Source organism: Protomyctophum parallelum (assembly GCF_964188405.1).
Source record: "Protomyctophum parallelum genome assembly, chromosome: 10".
In the NCBI taxonomy this organism is placed as follows: domain Eukaryota; kingdom Metazoa; phylum Chordata; class Actinopteri; order Myctophiformes; family Myctophidae; genus Protomyctophum; species Protomyctophum parallelum.
Genome location: NC_139704.1, coordinates 4,920,981 through 4,940,082, shown reverse-complemented (window position 1 = coordinate 4,940,082; position 19,102 = coordinate 4,920,981). Strand labels below are relative to the sequence as shown.

The following is a 19,102-nucleotide window of genomic DNA, read 5'->3' as shown; positions in this document are numbered from 1 at the left end:
CTGCTGCATTTATTTTCTTCCTTTTTCTCACGAGTAGTGAGAACAAATATGAACGTATAGCGAATCCGGCTGGATTCCAGGCTACTTCAACAATCCCCTCTTGTGGTCTAGTGCTGATTCCACTAACAGGCTTCATGTTTGATGTTTACAAAGTATTTTATTCCCACAGAAGAGTCCAAACACTACTGCTGAACGTCGCCCAGCAGTAACACAGCATATTCTCTGATCATTTATCATTGGAGAGGATTAACCACTTCAACCCACTATACAGTACCAGTGGTCGGCAATTAACTTTGGCCTCGGGCCAACGTCATTTCTTTTCTTTTTTAACCCATTCTGACCTGAGATCAGATTCATACGAGGTTTTCGCCGGACACACACTGGTCTGATGAACCCATTCTGACCTGAGATCAGATTAAAAAAATGTCAGTCGCTCTTCGATTTTTCAAAAATAGCAGACCTACAAGCTCGTATCGCGCCACTCGGTGGCGCGATATGAGCTTGTAGATCTGCTATTTTTAAATAGGTAAAGCATAACATGATGCTGACACCAAAATGGGTGCCCGGTCAGAATGGGTTAAGTGACACTCTACTTACTTAGATTTTCCTTTGATTATATTATAATCATTATAATCATATTATAATCAAAGGCTAATCTAAGAAATTGATATTCATACAGTATGTGTTTTTTTTAATACTAACCCGGTTGTTGGAGTCAGAGCATGTGAGTGGGGTGGAGTGGGGGGGATGGCGTCAGTGTCGTTCGAAAATCCGATCGCAGCAGCTGATTGGCCATCAGCCCCCTCACTCGACAGTGTCGGACAACAAACATGGCTGCCCCCACTGCTGTGACTCACGACCGTATCAATCTGGCTATTAAATTGATGTATGATAAATAGTTTCTTTACAGAAACGACAGGTTTTATAAACATCATCATCATCCGACAAATTTGACCTCTTTTGTTTACATGCTAGTAGCGCTCGTTTTTTTGGTTAGCAAATGGGTTAGCCATGGCCACGTGATTGACACCAACGTCATCTGCTTTCCTACTATTCTGATTGGTTGGTATGAACCAATCACCGAAGACTGCCGCTATGACAACGCCCATCCCAGAAACTGCTGCCGTGGGGAGGGCTTTCAGTCTGAATAATGAAGTGAAATTAAATGAAAATGTAGACTGAGTGTCGGGCTAAGCCTATGTGGCACTGTCGGTCCAATATTGAAAAATGAACAACATGTACGAATAGTACAAATAAATATATGTAGTTTTGAAATAATCTGCCGGGCCAGATGTTATTTCTGCGGGTCAATTCTGGTCAAGTCTGCCGACTCTGCCAGTGGCGAAAATCCGGCTCTTATTATATATAACTGTGAGGAATGTGCTGTTGAGAAATACACTGAACTCAGGCCTATAGCCTGATGGGATTTCTATTGCAACCACAATCAATTGGAGGGCTTGGGTTCCTGTATCGCGTACAGATTACTGTACGCGGAAACCGCAGACTGAGGGGAGTTACATTCACGCAATCAGCTAAAGTGAGCGAAGAGATCCTGAAAGAGACTAAATTCAATTCAGATAGACTCCATCGCAGGCAAATCAACCACGGTTTATGTTTTACTTGTTCCTGCCATTGATCCAGTTAAAAGTATTTTTTAATGAATAAATTGTAATATGGTCCAATCTGTATGGTAGAGTATGTTAATGCAATATAACTACAATTGGGGCGTTTATATGTTTATAACTTATAACTTATATGCTCTTCTATTGAGAGAGTTTTGACCTGAAGGTCCGATTCACTTATATCCCCTGAAGTAAGCAGGCAAGGCTCTATTAGCTCAATGGTGAAACATGTCGGCACTTCCACAGGAAATCGGGTTCAAATCCGGGGTAGAAGAGGACAGTTGCATGCAGTGCAGCTTTAACCCATTCTGAACGGGCACCCATTTTGGTGTCAGCATCATGTCATGCTTTAGCTATTTAAAAATAGCAGATCTACAAGCTCATATCGCGCCACCGAGTGGCGCGATACGAGCTTGTAGGTCTGCTATTTTTGAAAAATCAAAGAGCAACTGACATTTCTAGAATCTGATCTCAGGTCAGAATTGGTTAATCAGACCAGTGTGTGTCCGGTGGAAACCTCGTATGAATCTGATCTCAGGTCAGAATGGGTTTATCCAACACCGGTCGCCCATATTGGGGGCGAGAAAAAATAACCAGAACTCCCTGATTACCATGTATCCCTCACGGCTGATGACATCAGTGTCGAGTGCCTTGCCGATTACTGCAGACCTAATCCTAAGTGGACCGCTGATTAAATTTAGTAAAAATGCAAGCGTTTTCTTTTTCCTGTAATTGAAATGACACATTGAGAGATGACGCCTCGGTGTATCTGTGTCTGTGCCTCCAATGGAACGGCACTATTATTCTTTGCGACTTTAATCAATTTTAGACATGAGGCTAACCCCCCCCAATACATACCCGCTATGAGCTTGCACATCTGGTATTTTTGTGAAATGCCAAAGAATAAAATGATGTTTAATGTGGTTCAAATTAATCGGATGCTTTCCCGATGGTTTTAAGCGTGACACTTACTTACATGACAGCCTACATACGGATCCGACGTGCACGCGTGCACGCTTTGTCCTTTTTTCTGCTCAAAATTAAACTAACTATTTCGACGTCGGGCCTAAAAAAAGAAAAAAAGAGGAAAACAAACACCTAGGCGGTTTGAAAAGTTATTCAAATCAGATTTCTCTGACACTGAAGCCTGATTTATATACTGTGTACAGCTTGTCATCTACAAGCTTCGATATGATATGTGACACGTTGTGAGATTGTAGAACTGCTATGTTTGCTGAGTGAGTATAAATTGAGCATTGCACAAGCCTATGTCGTTACGTCGTCACGGCCACAGGCTGCAACCAAATCTGATCTGACGTGTTGCCCTGAATTAATTCCCTGTGATTGATTGTTTTAATGAACTAACGCAGTGGATAAATAAGTGCTTAAAATCTCTCCCTCCCTCCCTCCCTCCCTCTCCAGGCTGAACAGGACAACGGTCATCCTCTGCCGGCCTTTTCGGACCTGATCATCGAGATCCTGGACGAGAACAACAACGCTCCGTACTTCGATCTGGAGGAGTACCAGGGCTACATCAGCGAGGCGTCCCCAGTGGGAACCACCATCTCGGCCAGCAGGAACCTCACCGTGCCCCTGAACATCATCGCCCTGGACAATGATGCTGAGGAGGTACTGTACACTATAGAGCTATTTTTTAAGTTTTCAAATTTATACAAATCTTTAAAAAAAATAGATCTGCAAGTGAATGCAAATTCACGCTAATGGCGGGCTCCAAGTTAAGTAAATGTACTTAGACGCATACTAGAGCCATTACATTATGATTATACTGTAGAGTGTAGACTGTTTTTTTAAGCTTTTAAACCCAGTTCCGTAGATCTGCTATTTCTGAAATGTTTTGAATGGTTCATAATTGATATTGTAAAATAGAAACAGTCAAGTTTTTAAATTGGATTGATTCAGCCTATTTTGGACAAATCTGTGTTCTTGGACATACATCTGGCGCCTAATGCATAACAGAAGGCATACTTTGCAGATGGTCACGAATGCACACACACAAGGCACACATGCAAACACACACACACACACACACACACACACACACACAAGGCACGCACGCATGCAAACACACACACTCTGTCCGTGAGTCATACGGTATTAACCCCGTTTTGTTCCCCTGTTCTAGCTGGCTCCCGGTGATATTCCTGTAGGTATAAAAGGGTTGCATTGTGTGTTTTTGTTTAACGGACAGCTCATGCACTTTCGTAATATGAAAGTGAACGTGCACTATATGAAAGTGCACTTCCAGAATATGAAAGTGCATGACTGAAACCTTCTTTTTTTGCCGGAGACGTCCTCTAAATTTGTAAATGGCATTGTGTGCAGGTTGCCCTGCCCTCATATTACCCCCCTAGCGTAATGGATAAGAAGAAAACATGCCGGTCTCCGGCAATGACGACTGTGTTTGGAGTGTATCTGAGTGCACTGCTGTGATGAGTTTCCATTCAGCCTCATAGGTTGAACTTCTTTCTTGTTTGGGTTCAATTAGTCTGCTGCAACGATCTTTGAATTCACTCAGCATTGTACCTCCAAAACTGTTCAAAAGGAACCTGTTCCAATGAATATGATGTTATGATCAATATTTGTATAAGTTTCCCCCCACAGACACACTTTGATTGATTGACTGAAACAGTTTTGCAGAATTACAGTACATTTCCAAGCACAAACTCAATACTTCTTCTTCTTTCGTGTATCATCCTCAAATGTCCAACTCAGTATCGAGTAGCCACGCCCTTGTCTCTGGTCCCACGTGGAAGAGGCCGGCCTCCGAAGGAGGTCTGTACAGTACAGAAGGAGGTCTGTACAGTACAGAAGGAGGCCTGTACAGTACAGAAGGAGGTCTGTACAGTACAGAAGGAGGTCTGTACAGGGGGGCAGGCGTTGATTATGTGCTCGGCAGATTGCTCGGGCTCGCCGCACTCGCATGCTGCACTGTCCGCCAAACTCAATACAAAGACTGTTGACTGTGAGTGGACGACCCAATTAAGCATTACACTTGTTTACAAGAGGGTCCACCTTGTTCAATTCATCAAAACATTTAGAGACGTACAAATAGACACTGCGTGTGTGTGTGTGTGTGTGTGTGTGTGTGTGTGTGTGTGTGTGTGTGTGTGTGTGTGTGTGTGTGTGTGTGTGTGTGTGTGTGTGTGTGTGTGTGTGTGTGTGTGTGTGTGTGTGTGTGTGTGTGTGTGCGTGCGTGCGTGCGTGCGTGCGTGCGTGCGTGCGTGCGCGCGCGCTACCCCTCCACATAGAGTAAGTCAAATCCAAATTGTTTTTCAACCTGTGCTGTTGACGGTGTTGAGTTAGCCCACCTGAAATCTTGCACTTTAATATTGCGTTCAAACGGGTGAAACATTCATCACAGTCCACAACACCACAACATTTACTAGCACATTAGTCCTGTTTGTGATGTTTGAAAAGGCTCTCGTTCCCCAAATAAGACACAGCAACCAAAGCACATCATTTGTCTTTTGGAGAGGGTGAACAAATCAGAGTGAAGATTGAGCACAGATAACATAATCAATAAGACAAATCAAAGCCAGTGTTTTTAACTAAATAGCTTAAAAAGGCAGCGGCTCGCAACCTTTTTTTCTGGATCAGGGCCTGGCCAATGTCGAAAGTGTTCACTATTATTTGAATGATCAATCAATCGTTTTTTTTTAACGTTTTATACTTTAAGTTCCTATTCATCGACATCACAATGATAACACATTTCTTCAAGGTTATTGAAGAAAAGTTACCATGACATCCGTGTTCCTTTTTACAAATGCCTTTCAAGTGGGCCTTGATCCAGAAATGGATGGGAACTGCTCATATCGGGGGGGGGGGGAAGTCACTGGCTCAATTATCAGTTCCCTTTCTGCTGCATTCTCTTTAAAGCGCAAATAACATGCATTTTAAAACTGCTTTTAATATTTAATATCATATTGTCTATGTCCATCAAAGTTATTTCTAATGGTTTGAGCCTCAATCACCACTCTGATATAACCAGGCATTGTCATTTCTTTCTGGACTTTGAAAGCAGTTTTAGCTGCAGTACCACAATGTCCTGAGGTGGTGGGGGGTGCTGATATGCAGATTATTTAATATTTGAGTCATTATAATACTGATGCTAGATAAAAACCAGGCTTGTTTCCATTCCATGCCAGCTTGGAAAATCAACAATGGTGGACATTGTAAACAAAGTGGAAATGCTAATTTGGAACTGAAGTCTGAAGAAGGAGGAATTATACAAAGTAGGGTGACATTGATGACATCACGATGAGACCAAAATCAGTTGAGCTGGTCCTGAGAGCAATTTCCATTAAAGCTTTTTGTGGGGTTAGAAAACACACATGGGAGCCCCAAAAACACAAAAGAAATGGAAAAAGTTGAATTTTATGTTATAGCTCCTTTAAGTGCCGAGATCTTTCCCCCCTCTCTCTGCTGCATCAGATGTGCTATTTCATCGTTTTGTTTTCTCTTAGGATAATGACCAATGTCTCCATGCTAACACGCTCTTTTTATCCCCCCCCCCCCCCCCCCCCCCCTCCCCTCCCCCTTGAAGACGAAAGACCCCTTGTTAACCATTACTCTGGCCGACTTCACCACCATCTTTGAGATAACCCCGATCGGGATCACCCGCCACCTGACGCTCAAGAAACCGGTGGACCGGGAGCTGAAGATGACCTACACCTTCACGGTACGTTTATATACCCTGTAAAACCCCAACGCCCCCTGACTATACTTTTACTTCTACTCCACTACATCTCAGAGGTAAATATTGTACTTTTTACTCCACTACAATTATTTGAAAACTTCAGTTACTTTGTGGATTTTTGTTCAGTATTACAAAACCAACACGATATTTTGGCAGGCCTTGATGGCGTCGTAATGCCTGATTTTAAATGAAAAAAGAAAAGAAAAGAAAATAGCTGATCTATACAAGTGAAGTGTTATGATCTTGTGGATCTGCTATTTTCAGATACACCCGATCGCAAAAAAAACCCCCACATAAACTGGATATCTCCCTAACATTTTAGTCTAGTTTTTATTTGTTGACGAAATTGTCAATATATTTTGTCTTTGTTTTAGTCATCACAGCTCCATTTTTATTTCGTTTTCATCAGTGAAAAGATTTAGTCGACGAACATTTTTCAGCATAGTTTTAGTCAACAAAATCAACACTGGATTGGGCTACTTGCTCATGAGACATTGGAGGGAGGTTCCATCATTCATTCATTGCTGCTGTAAAATACATCTTTCTGTATATTTAATATTGAAACCTGAGTTGAGGTATTTTCTGAATAATTTTAGAGTCTACATCTCTGCAGTCCCAATAGATTATAGGCCTTGAAATCCAAATGATATTTAGATTTATCAGTAGTTTGGATTTCCTCTCTCTCTCTCTCTCTCTCTCTCTCTCTCTCTCTCTCTCTCTCTCTCTCTCTCTCACTTCAAAAGCCATGCACTGGAGGGGCTAGCACCCCTCAACAAGTTACCTACATAATGCTGCTTTAAGGCTACAGGCATGAATTTACTGTCTTCAGAACACTCCCACTGTACTACCACCACTGAGACGTGCAAACTCACTGAACTGCATCATCGAACGCTCTCTCAACACGCTCCACTTTCACTCGTTAACCCACTCTGACCGGGCAGCCATTTTGGTGTTGGCATCATGTTATGCTTTAGCTATTGAAAAATAGCAGATCTACAAGCTCATATCGCGCCACCGAGTGGCGCGATACGAGCTTGTAGGTCTGCTATTTTTGAAAAATCGAAGAGCGACTGACATTTTTAGAATCTGATCTCAGGTCAGAATGGGTTCATCAGACCAGTGTGTGTCCGGCGGAAACCTTGTATGAATCTGATCTGAGGTCAGAATGGGTTAAGTACCACTGCACAGGACAAGCAGTATAGGGTGTCCATCAAGCACTGAACTGTGCCTCCGATTTTCTTCCTTTTATGAAAGCAATCTTTACATCCCCTGCATTCTGTGTTTTTACCAAGGGGAGGTAATTTACTTTCTGCTGTTATGCGCACGGCAAAGAAGCCTGGTTTACTGGAGTGAGAAGCTTGTCTCCATGGGCTCTGCTCAAAGGGACGGCTGCATGCGTCTTAAGAAAATAGCTTCTTTCTCCCCAGAGGTATTCTCTCCCTGCGTTTAAAAGAGCATCGCCAGGCATCACTTAAGCCTACAATAGGCCTGTGTGTGAATGCTTCCCCGGGGGGACAACAACATACAGACACTGGTGTTCTCTGCAGTTTGCACACAGATCAATTGTTCGGCTAGTTGGATGTCTTCTATACTGCGTTGGTTCTTCTCACAGTTTCTCCATGGCAAGTATCCCCAAAGAACCACTATACTGTTTGTTCTGGGTTTACTATGCACACATGGCCTCCGTTTGTGAATATTATACATTTTGGCTGGGTGTGTCCCTGATTTGTGTAGCAATGTACACTCACAGGAAGGAGCAGGTCTCTATCTCTTGTGGCCGAGCACCCGTTGAATTGACTGATGTGATGTGGGTGTATACCTCCTGACCACTGTAATGTACAGCACACACACAAACATACTATTTGTGTGTGCGCGGAGGCATATACACATTATTTGCACAGCTGTGTGTGTGTGTGTGTGTGTGTGTGTGTGTGTGTGTGTGTGACTAGCTGTCAGTGAGAATGAATCAAAATGGCACACATCTGTCCAGGACAGACGCTTTGGCACACTGCCCTCGTCCCACACGTCGTCTGGCCCATCCCCCTCCAGGCTGAGATGAATTGTCACATTCATGTCGGCCGACGTGCGTGAATGATTACCATGCAGTGTGACTCTCACCTCCGTGGTTGAGACGTGTCTGGAGCGACTGCTATTGGCATACATCAAGGACAGGACAGGACAGTGCCCCCACCCCCCTTTCCTCTTGACTGACCCGCTATGTTGTGGCCTGTCATAGCGGCCATTTGCTTGGCCTCGTGGGAATGTGCGTGAAAAGACTCACTCACGGCGGTCGGTTTACTGCGTTCATGATTGACAGAGACTACATGGATAATTTGTACCACATGAGTACGAGGTTTGGACAAAGTCGCAGTATTGCAGTAATATCAGAAAAACGTGTTAGCGGAAATTGGCCTCATGACGGCGCAATGACAGGTAGGAAAGGTGGTGTTCTTTTTGTTGCCTGCCTGGAGTGTGCATGCAGAGTTTCACACCAGTCGCGGTCAGTCAATCGGCGTCTGATGGTTTAGCTGTTTATATGGACGGGAAAGATATCCCTTTGGCTGTTCTGGCCTGGTGGAGTGTGATAGACAAGACATCTTGCACTGGACATGTTTGTATAGTCACTGACTGTATGTTTTCTTGCTGCGTAGCTGCCTGTAACCATGGCAAATTTACGTGCAGTGGTAGAGTACGTGAAACGTTGTGAAAAGCATGAAATGAACGACTGTTCCACTGAGTCTTGTTTATGCCATCCAATAATTCCATTTACAGCACGTTGATTTATGTGTTGCTTTGCATAAACCTTGCATGTCCAAAACCTTTCAGGAAATGGGGTGGGAAATAATCTGTGTTCCTATATAGATCCAATGTAGTTATTATTTAGTCACAAGCTAATTTGATTGATTGATTGAATAATTTGTCAGTCAGTCAATGTTAACAGCACGTGGTAGCCTATAGTCAGACATTAAGGCTTAACCCATTCTGACCTGAGATCAGATTCATACGAGGTTTCCACTGGACACGCACTGTGTCTGATTAACCCATTCTTACCTGAGATCAGATTCTTAAAATGTCAGTCGTTCTTCGATTTTTACAAAAATAGCAGACCTACAAGCTCGTATCGCGCCACTCGGTGGCGCGATATGAGCTTGTAGATCTGCTATTTTTAAATAGCTAAAGCATAACATGATGCTGACACCAAAATGGGTGCCCGGTCAGAATGGGTTAAAGTATAGCACAAAAAGGTCCTGGAGACTTCTTTACATCGTGGTCCTATATATTCAATTCGTCAATTTAGCATAGCGATGAACAGAATAATGCATGTCATTAACAAATACAAAACACTATAACACAGTATGTGATAAGAGGTCAAAAGTGGGAAATGGCTGCAGTGAATTGCAGGCGGAATTTGCAGGAATTTACATTTACCTCCCCCTTTGGTCTCCCGATGGATGCATTCTCAGGACAGTTTTGAAGGAAACCAGTGATCCACGTCTTTTTAATAGATCAGGGCATTCCACATGTTGGTAGCAGAGTAGTCGAATGAGAATTTGAACTCTTTGAACTAAGATGTTTAACTGTGCAGACAAGCACTTTAAACTGATAGATGCTCTACGCCCCCACTCGCCATACTATGTACGCGTCCGTGGGAAATGTGACCCATAAGCATAGGTCTAAAAGTTTGTGCTGTGACCTAGACCATTAAAGGAAATAATCCAGAGTGCATGTCCTGACCCTACCCTCGACTCATTCAACATTCAATGACTTTATATGTGTATGGGAGCAGTGAAATGTTGAGTACGGGGAGACTCCACTTGACTGGGCTGTGCTACAAGCTTTTAGTTGAGCTTTTAAAATCCTTGTTATTCATGTCCTCACTGTATTGCATTACTGCTATTATTTAATGTTGTTTAATGCCTTTGCTTTTCTTTTTTTTTCTCTATTGCTCTGTAAAACACTTTGAGCTGCATGTCATGTCATGAAAGGTGCTATACAAATAAAGTTGAATTATTATTATTATTATCTCTCTACGTCGTCCTCAGACGAGCCCTCCATCGGCGTCTCCAGTCATCTCGGTTCTCCATACATCTGGCCAGCTCCTTTGTGCTTTCCGCACCAGTATCTTTCTTTAGTACGTCCACGTAGGTAGGTGTGGGACGTCCTCTCGATCGATGCCCGTGTGTTGGTTCCCACAGTACAAGCTTTTTGGCCGGGAGTTCTTGATGTCGGTGGCAGTGGCCAGCTAGTCTCATCCTCCTTACTGCTATCTTCTCTGTTACACTTGGTAATGCCCCGTACAGAAGCTTGTTGGTGATGTGCTCATCCTGGTTGATGTTAAGTACCACACGTAACATTCTGGTGTAGCACCCGTCCAGGGATTTCTGTAGGGCTTGTTTAAGTGTCCAGCATTCACAGCCATAGAGGAGGACGGACTCCACGGTAGCAGAGAAGAAACTGATCTTGATGTGTCGGGGGAGGTTGGATTTCCACACACTGGTCATACCGTTAAGAGCTCGCCAGGCAAGTGCCTTCCTCACTTTAAGGTCCTTCTCTGTGGAGTCGACCCATGCGCCCAGGTATTTGAAGTCACTGACCTCCTTTAGGACAATACCCTCTATTGTCGTTAGGGGCAGATGTTCTTGGGGGATGTTATAGAGTATGACCTCAGTCTTCTTTGCATTTAGACTGAGGCCAACTTTGGCGCACTCCATCTCCACACAGGTCAGGAGAGCCTGTGCCTGCCTTACGTTGTCGGATAGCAGGCAGATGTCATCAGCGTAGTCCAGGTCTGTGAGGGTTTCTGCAGGGTGTCTCGTAGACCTTCTGGGTGAGACAGTGAAGCCGAGCTCTGGCTCCCTTCCATTAATAGCTTGTCTCAGGGCATAGTCCAACACTATTATAAAAAGGAAGGGGGCCAGGGTGTCTCCCTGCAGCACTCCGGTTTGGATGCTGAATTCCTCGCTGTTACCATCCGGCGTTGTCACTCGGGCTCTCGTTCCTGTGTACATGGTGTCAATGGCTCTGAGCAGGTTCGGAGGAACATTGTAGGCCTTGAGTATTCTCACCATCATTCCTCTATGGATTGAGTCAAAGGCCTTCTTGAAGTCAATGAAGCATAGCACTGCTGCTAGGTTGTTCCTCTTGACCTCTTCAATGATCCTCCGTTATTATTACAAGTAAGTACTTGAGAAAGAGTCATGCCTGAAGGTTTTGCACTGAAAAGTTGCTAATTAATTGAAACGGTTTCTTTATTGAGCAAGTGTAGATAGTGTGAGTCTTTTTATCATGTTTATTCAGTCCATATACGCACATGTTGAATCTGATTCTCTAAAACAGACGTTGTAATACACTTGCTACAGTATATGAGGGACACGAGGGCTGGCTGGCTGCGGTAGGTGAGAATTGGGGAACCTGCTGCAGCTGTGCCAGTCTGATGAAAGAGGAGAGAGACAGTGGGGGTTAGGCACAGCCGTAATCCAACACGCTTTGAATGTTAGGAGAAAGGCAATATGCTCAGCTGGATTCTTGTTTTTCTTTCTTTTGTTTTTATATCCTTGCTGTGTTTCTAAATTCCTTCTTTCTCTTCCAAAATCGGTTTCAATTTTAGCTGAATTGCCACGCTGCCCTTGAGACAAAGCACTTTCACTTTGCTATGTTTAAAGAAAATATTGTCTCTGTCGCGAGGAAACGTCTATATTAGGGATGCACCGATCCGATACTCCGATCCAGGCTAAAATTCTAGATCGGGTATCGGATCGGTGGCCGATCCATTATCCGATCCGATCCAATAATTATGTGTAATTACAGTATGAAAACAACTCTACCTCCTCTGTGACACAGCAGTGTAGTATTGACAGTATAACATGTGGAATGCAGCCAGGCTAGCCTGCGCACACATTAACCTGGTCTAATTGTTGCACAGTTATTTAATAAATAATTCAGTGCATTTATATCTGTTTGTTACATTTTGTTTTACAAAGTTGGGAAAGTAATGTTTAAGTCAAGCCTTGATGTTGCCTTACACAAAATAATGATTCCAGACTCCACACAGTGAGGCATACAGCTTAATAGGTTATTACGTTTCTTTGTGGGGGGTATCGGATCGGTACTCTGTATCGGCAGATACTGGACCCCCATGTATCGAAATCGGTATCGAATGCCAAAAAGCCGGATCGGTGCATCCCTAGTCTATATGTCCAAAACTATTACTTTCGAGAATTCAAATTCAAAATGAATAAAAGTAGCAGATCTACAAGCTCAAAACATGTCACTCTGTGCCACGTTTCCAGTGTTGGGCAGTAGCTAGCTACAAGTAGCGACGCTACGTAGCTTAACTACATTTATCAGTAGCGTGATGGTAGCGTCGCTCCTTTTGAACCAAGTAGTGTTTTCCGTAGTGTAGCTATTTTTAGACCCAAGTAGCGACGTAACGTCCAACAAACGCTATACGTTACAAATTGACTGTTAAATTAAGTTTTGTGGGGGGAAAAAATCCCTGGAAAAAATTCCATGATTGGTTGGTTTAGATAAGAAGAGTCTGACACTTTCATTGTCGGCGATAAGCAGCTGGAGATCCGTCTCTCACCCATAGCAGCCAGCAGCTGTCCGTTTATCGTTCATCTCTAGCACAAGCATGAACGTCCAACACATATACAATGAATTACTCACCTAATGCTGCCGGCAGGTTCCATGTTTAATTCCAGCGTGTGTAACCTACATTGTCTAAGTGACAGTTTTCATATGGTCACTACGTGGTTTAGCGACTAGTACTTTGACAGCAAATCCATCGTAGCTTGTTTACAAGTCAAACGGACTTCCTGTGCAGAAACTGCCTCATCAAAATAAGAGCCACTTGTATTGATTAGTCAACACTAGTTTTATTTCTAAGTCTACCTACAGGACGTTAACCTCTCATTTGAGTGCCTGTCAGCATTCTCTAAATCCCTGTCTCTCAGCTGGTGCGCAAATGACTATAGGCTGTGGCAATAATAATAATAATATAAAAAAAGAGCATTTTTTGGAACCATGAACTTTAGTTCAAAATGTTGAATTATGAACTATGAACTGAATTAGTTCCTTTTCAAAAAAGTTAACTGTGAACTGAACTATAGTTCAAAAAAAATTCATTTTGAGTTTTTGACCACACTTTGGTGTTTATTTGATTATTGTTTCACTGCCTTTAATTTATTACGTTTCCACAGTTTTTTCCTCATACTTAATACATATTTTGTACATGGTACCGCAAGGTACATTAATACAAGTAAATGTGAAAAAATTTACACCAAAAGCCATACAGAGGGCTTGTTTCCAGTTTGTTTTTTAATAAACAATCAAACTCAGCATTTTTGACTGCCTATTAGGCTATTTGTTCGGTGGAAACTTGCTCATCAAGTTGATAAAAACATTTAAAAAAAAAGTAGTATCCATGTAGCTAGCTACTTTTGCCATGTAGCTTATAGTGTAGCTTGCTACGATTATCTGGGGATAGCTTCGTTGTAGTTGAGCTATATTTAATAGAGAGTAACTGGTAGTGTAGCTTACTACATTTTCCAAGTAGCTTGCCCATCACTGCACGTTTCAAGCTTGTGGATCTGCTACTTTTGATGCTTCTGTGTGACGCTGTAGTGTGATCAAGTAGGGCAGGGGTCTGCAACCTTTTTTAAATGAAGTGCCATGTTTTTAATTTCTAGATCGTCAGTGTGCCATATCAACATTAATTAATTTTAATGACACCACAGGAAAAATTCCAACTTATTTTGATTGTCAACTAATATAAAGTTTTTCCTTCTTTTTAAATATTTTCTTTCACGTTGTTATAATGATCATTAGACTCAGGGCAGAGTTCAGTTTTGATGAATGTAGAATGCAGGATGTAATTTACACACTAATGTGAGGGACTTCATTTATTTGACTGCATTTTTTTTTAAAGTTTATTTAAAACCAAAAATACTCTCTCACACACTTGCCAGTGTGCCAGTGATCACCCTCCTTTGTGCCAATGTTGGCACTGGTGCCTAAGGTTGCCTACCCCTGAAGTAGGGCATTGATTTAAAAAACAAACAAAGTTAGAATATGGAGATAGGAGGTCCAACAGCAACAATAAATTATTATTGTTAAAGATTTATTTATTTTTGAATTTCTGCTTTATTGATTGTGACTGTAGAGAGAGATAGAAGAGACAGGAAAGGCCAAGAAACAGAATGGATGACCCTTCAAATCAATATCGCAATGTTTTAAATGTCTCGAAGGATGGATCTGTAATTTAGATGTGATTATTTATTTCGAGAAAATATCGGTGTGGGTTTATCGTATTGCCAGTAACGATCTAATGCTATATTGCTGGTTTACCTGGCAGACTTCAAATTTACATTATGTTATTTACACAGTTATGTTATTTAGACAGATTCTAGTTTCATTGTTTTCCTGGTATCCTAATTTTCTAGAAGGCACTGCACTGTTTTTTGTCGCTATGGATAAGTAGAGCGTCTGCTTAAGTAGCGCTTAAATTGTAATTGTAATACTGTGTGTTTCCTGCGCCCCGAAGATGATGGCGTTCGACGGCATGCAGAGGAGCGGCCCCGTGACGGTCAACATCCTGGTGATCGACGCCAACGACAACACACCCCTGTTCCCCGAGGTGTCCTACACCATCGAGGTGTTCACCGACATGCAGCCGGGAGAGACGGTGCTACAGGTAACCTATCACAGGGCTTCTCACAAGGGAACGTTACGTTACCGTGACACAGGTCCAGGGGCGCCTCGGAATACTTTGATGATATTTGAGATGAATCAGTGTCACTTCAGTTCGACCACTTAGACCCTATACTTAGTTAAGCGGACCAGAGTTAAACTGTACTCGGTGTGTTATTTTTCAGCCTACAGTACTCTTCACCAAAATAAATCTTTACTCAAGGTGTCACGTTGTGATGCGCTGTGAGATCGTCTATTTTTGGTGAATGTTTAATTTAAGTGGTTAAATGCCAAGTTTTCCTAATATATACCTGTAGATCATCGGTCAGTCTTTGTCCCTTTTATGCCGCCTTTTGTGGCCATACATGGAACTGACTTAGCACAGACTGCTCAAATCTAATTAGCTCAAAGAATGGAATCCAACGCTTTGTTGACTATGGGAGCCAGTGGGAGAGTGTTCAGAGTGGTGGGTAACAGCATGTTGGATGTCCGGGGTAACCCAGTAGATGTCACGGTGGCAGAATGACTGAACCCAAATGCAGAGGCAGAGTAGTTTCAAAAACAGTTTATTTAAGCAGAAGGCAGCTAGATTACAGCAAAGTAAAAATGCAAAAAAGCAGCAGTAACTCAGGAGAGCCAAACTGTTCAAAAACGGGGAAACTAGGAAATCCAACAAGGTCAAACTAGCCAAAGGCACAACACATAGGAAGTCAAAAACCTTACGAGAACAAGGAAAATCCAGGTACAGGAAAACACCAACATGGAACACCAGACAATGGATTATGCTCCGACAGTGTGAGTGTGGTTTGAGTCCAGTCTTATAGTGAGCAGGTTGATTGTGGAAGTGTTCACAGGTGTGTATTGTGGGCGTGGCCCTGTTGGGCTGGGGATGGAGTGGGAACAGGTGTGTGACAATGACTGAGGGTAGGAATGGAGAGTGGGAGTGGCTGACAGGGATACATGGTATGCAGACCATGACAGTACCTCCCTCTTAAGGGACGGCTTCCAGACGTCCCACCACACTGGCCCGGAACACAGAGCAGGGTGGGCGGAGGGGGTCTGGAGGAGGGAGACTGAGGCAGAGACCGGGGGCTGAGACGATGAGTCAGGTGGACGGCCTGGGGGACAAGACGAGGCGAAGGAGGAGTCTTCTGGCGGGCGGCCGGGAGGCCGAGACGAGGTGGTCAAGTTGTTGTCGGGCGGTCGCGCCGGAGGCCGTGACGAGGCCGAAGCGGGGTCATCGGGCGGTCGCCCCGGAGGCCTTGACGAGGCAGAGGATACGCGGTCTGGAGGACGGTCGGGGAGCTGGGACCATGCGTAGGACATTAGGGGAGACGCCAGGGATGCCTCAGACAGAGGCGGAGCTGTAGACACAGGAGGTGGGGCTGCAGACGGGGCTGCAGGCTCAGGAGGTGGGGCTGCAGACGGGGCTGCAGGTCGAGGAGGTGGGGCTGCAGACGGGGCTGCAGGTCGAGGAGGTGGGGCTGCAGACGGGGCTGCAGGTCGAGGAGGTGGGGCTGCAGACGGGGCTGCAGGTCGAGGAGGTGGGGCTGCAGACGGGGCTGCAGGTCGAGGAGGTGGGGCTGCAGACGGGGCTGCAGGTCGAGGAGGTGGGGCTGCAGACGGGGCTGCAGGCTCAGGAGGTGGGGCTGCAGACGGGGCTGCAGGCTCAGGAGGTGGGGCTGCAGACGGGGCTGCAGGTCGAGGAGCTCTGGGCGGCGGAGAGCCGGGCGTGCCGGGAGGCGGAGAGCCAGGCAGACTGGGCAGCGGAGAGCTGGGCAGCGGAGAGCTGGGCAGGCTGGGCAGCGGAGAGCTGGGCAGCGGAAAGCTGGGCAGGCTGGGCAGCGGAAAGCTGGGCAGGGGAAAGCTGGGCAGGCTGGGCAGCGGAGAGCTGGGCAGACTGGGCAGCGGAGAGCTGGGCAGAGGAGAGCTGGGCAGGCTGGGCAGCGGAAAGCTGGGCAGAGGAGAGCTGGGCAGGCTGGGCAGCGGAAAGCTGGGCAGCGGAAAGCTGGGCAGGCTGGGCAGCGGAGAGCTGGGCAGCGGAAAGCTGGGCAGGCTGGGCAGCGGAGAGCTGGGCAGCGGAAAGCTGGGCAGGCTGGGCAGCGGAGAGCTGGGCAGGCTGGGCAGCGGAGTGCTGGGCTGGAGAACTGGAGAGGTAGTGGGCTGAAGAACAGGAGAGGCCGGTGGGGCTACCTCCGGCAGCTGGGGAAAAATGGCTCCCCGACTCTCCCATCTGAAAAAACCCATGTATTGGGCAAATTTCGGATCCCGTCTCCAATATCTTTCCAGTTGCTCGAGGAACTGGGGATCTTCATTGAATACATCCCTGGTTACACCAAAATCCTCAGAGGAAAAAGGTAGGCGGGGCTGATGGCTATTGGCCATGGTGGACAGCCTCAGCTCACAGGCAAAGTACTAGAAAAAACTAAAAAAAAAACTAAACTCTGTCTGCTGGGTTCAATGTGGTCGGAGCATACTGTCACGGTGGCAGAATGACTGAACCCAAATGCAGAGGCAGAGTAGTTTCAAAAACAGTTTATTTAAGCAGAAGGCAGCTAGATTACAGCAAAGTAAAAATGCAAAAAAGCAGCAGTAACTCAGGAGAGCCAAACTGTTCAAAAACGGGGAAACTAGGAAATCCAACAAGGTCAAACTAGCCAAAGGCACAACACATAGGAAGTCAAAAACCTTACGAGAACAAGGAAAATCCAGGTACAGGAAAACACCAACATGGAACACCAGACAATGGATTATGCTCCGACAGTGTGAGTGTGGTTTGAGTCCAGTCTTATAGTGAGCAGGTTGATTGTGGAAGTGTTCACAGGTGTGTATTGTGGGCGTGGCCCTGTTGGGCTGGGGATGGAGTGGGAACAGGTGTGTGACAATGACTGAGGGTAGGAATGGAGAGTGGGAGTGGCTGACAGGGATACATGGTATGCAGACCATGACAGTAGATGTCTGTCTGCACCAGTGATGGAAAGTAACAAAGTACATTTACTCAAGTACTGTACTAAAGTAAGTAAAATTTGTACGTACTTGTACTTATTTCCAATACTTTTACTTCTTCTCCACTACATCTCGGAGGCAAATGTTGTACTTTTACTCCACTACATTTACAGTATTTGAAAACCGTAGTTACTTTGATTATTATTACAAGACATACATTAAACACTTCAGCCCTATATGCAATCCGGCCATTTGACAATAGCCGATCTACAAGCTCACAATGTGTCGCGGTGTGACGCATTGTGAGCTTGTAGATCGACATTTGAAAATGAGACATTCTGCATAAAGAGTGCTTTCTACTTGTGGTACCTTTAAGTACATTTTGACACCAATACTTGTACTGGTACTTTTAATACTACTTTGAAGTAGTACATTTTGAATTCTGGACTTTTACTTGTAACTACTAGTTCTACAGTATATTGCAGTATTGACACTTTTACTCAAGTGGATAATGTGAGTACTATTTCCACCACTGGTCAGCAAACAGCAGCGCTGCCTGCTGACCATCAGTCCATGCTCCTGTTGAAACACCTCCTCTACCATACAATACCAGGCCTGAGGCCTACCATTGTGTGGCACGGAATGTCTACAGTATGTTCACAGGCTTCTGTGTGCGGCCTAGAAGGCATCTGAGCATGTACGGCACTACAAAGTCTTACACTAAATGCGTTCAGGAAACCCAGCCATTGTCTCTGTCGGCTGGAAACCTCACGTTATGTCAGAAACTGTAACGTTTCAGGATTCAAATTCAAGAATAGTAGCAGTTCTACAAGCTCGATACACGTCCTCAGGTTTAAATGGGGTAATAAGCCCTTGAGGCCTATAAACATCATAGAAATAGATGATACATTTTCAGCATGCAACCAGGTGTAAAATCAGCCATCAAGGCCCACTAAAATACATACTTATTTGACAAAAGTAATGGTATTTAGTCGACTAAAACTAGACCAAAACATTTCAGTTAAAACGAAATGCAATTGTATTTAAAAGACTATGACTAAAACGAAATCAAAATTTGCTGCCAAAATCAACACTGCTGCAAAGTGTTATTAACCCATTCTGACCG

At 44.4% G+C, this 19,102-nt stretch overlaps 1 protein-coding gene across 1 annotated transcript in view; it reads left to right on the top strand.

Annotated features, from left to right (window-relative positions):
* LOC310865260 (protocadherin-15-like) overlaps window positions 1–19,102 on the top strand; it is a gene marked incomplete at both ends in the record, with an annotated part of 422,228 nt that overhangs the window by 174,892 nt on the left and 228,234 nt on the right. The window contains 3 exons of the mRNA XM_083774285.1: window positions 3,045–3,251; window positions 6,187–6,321; window positions 14,885–15,034. Of these exons, the coding sequence (XP_083630411.1) occupies window positions 3,045–3,251; window positions 6,187–6,321; window positions 14,885–15,034 (492 nt within the window). The remainder of the gene's footprint in view (window positions 1–3,044; window positions 3,252–6,186; window positions 6,322–14,884; window positions 15,035–19,102) is intronic.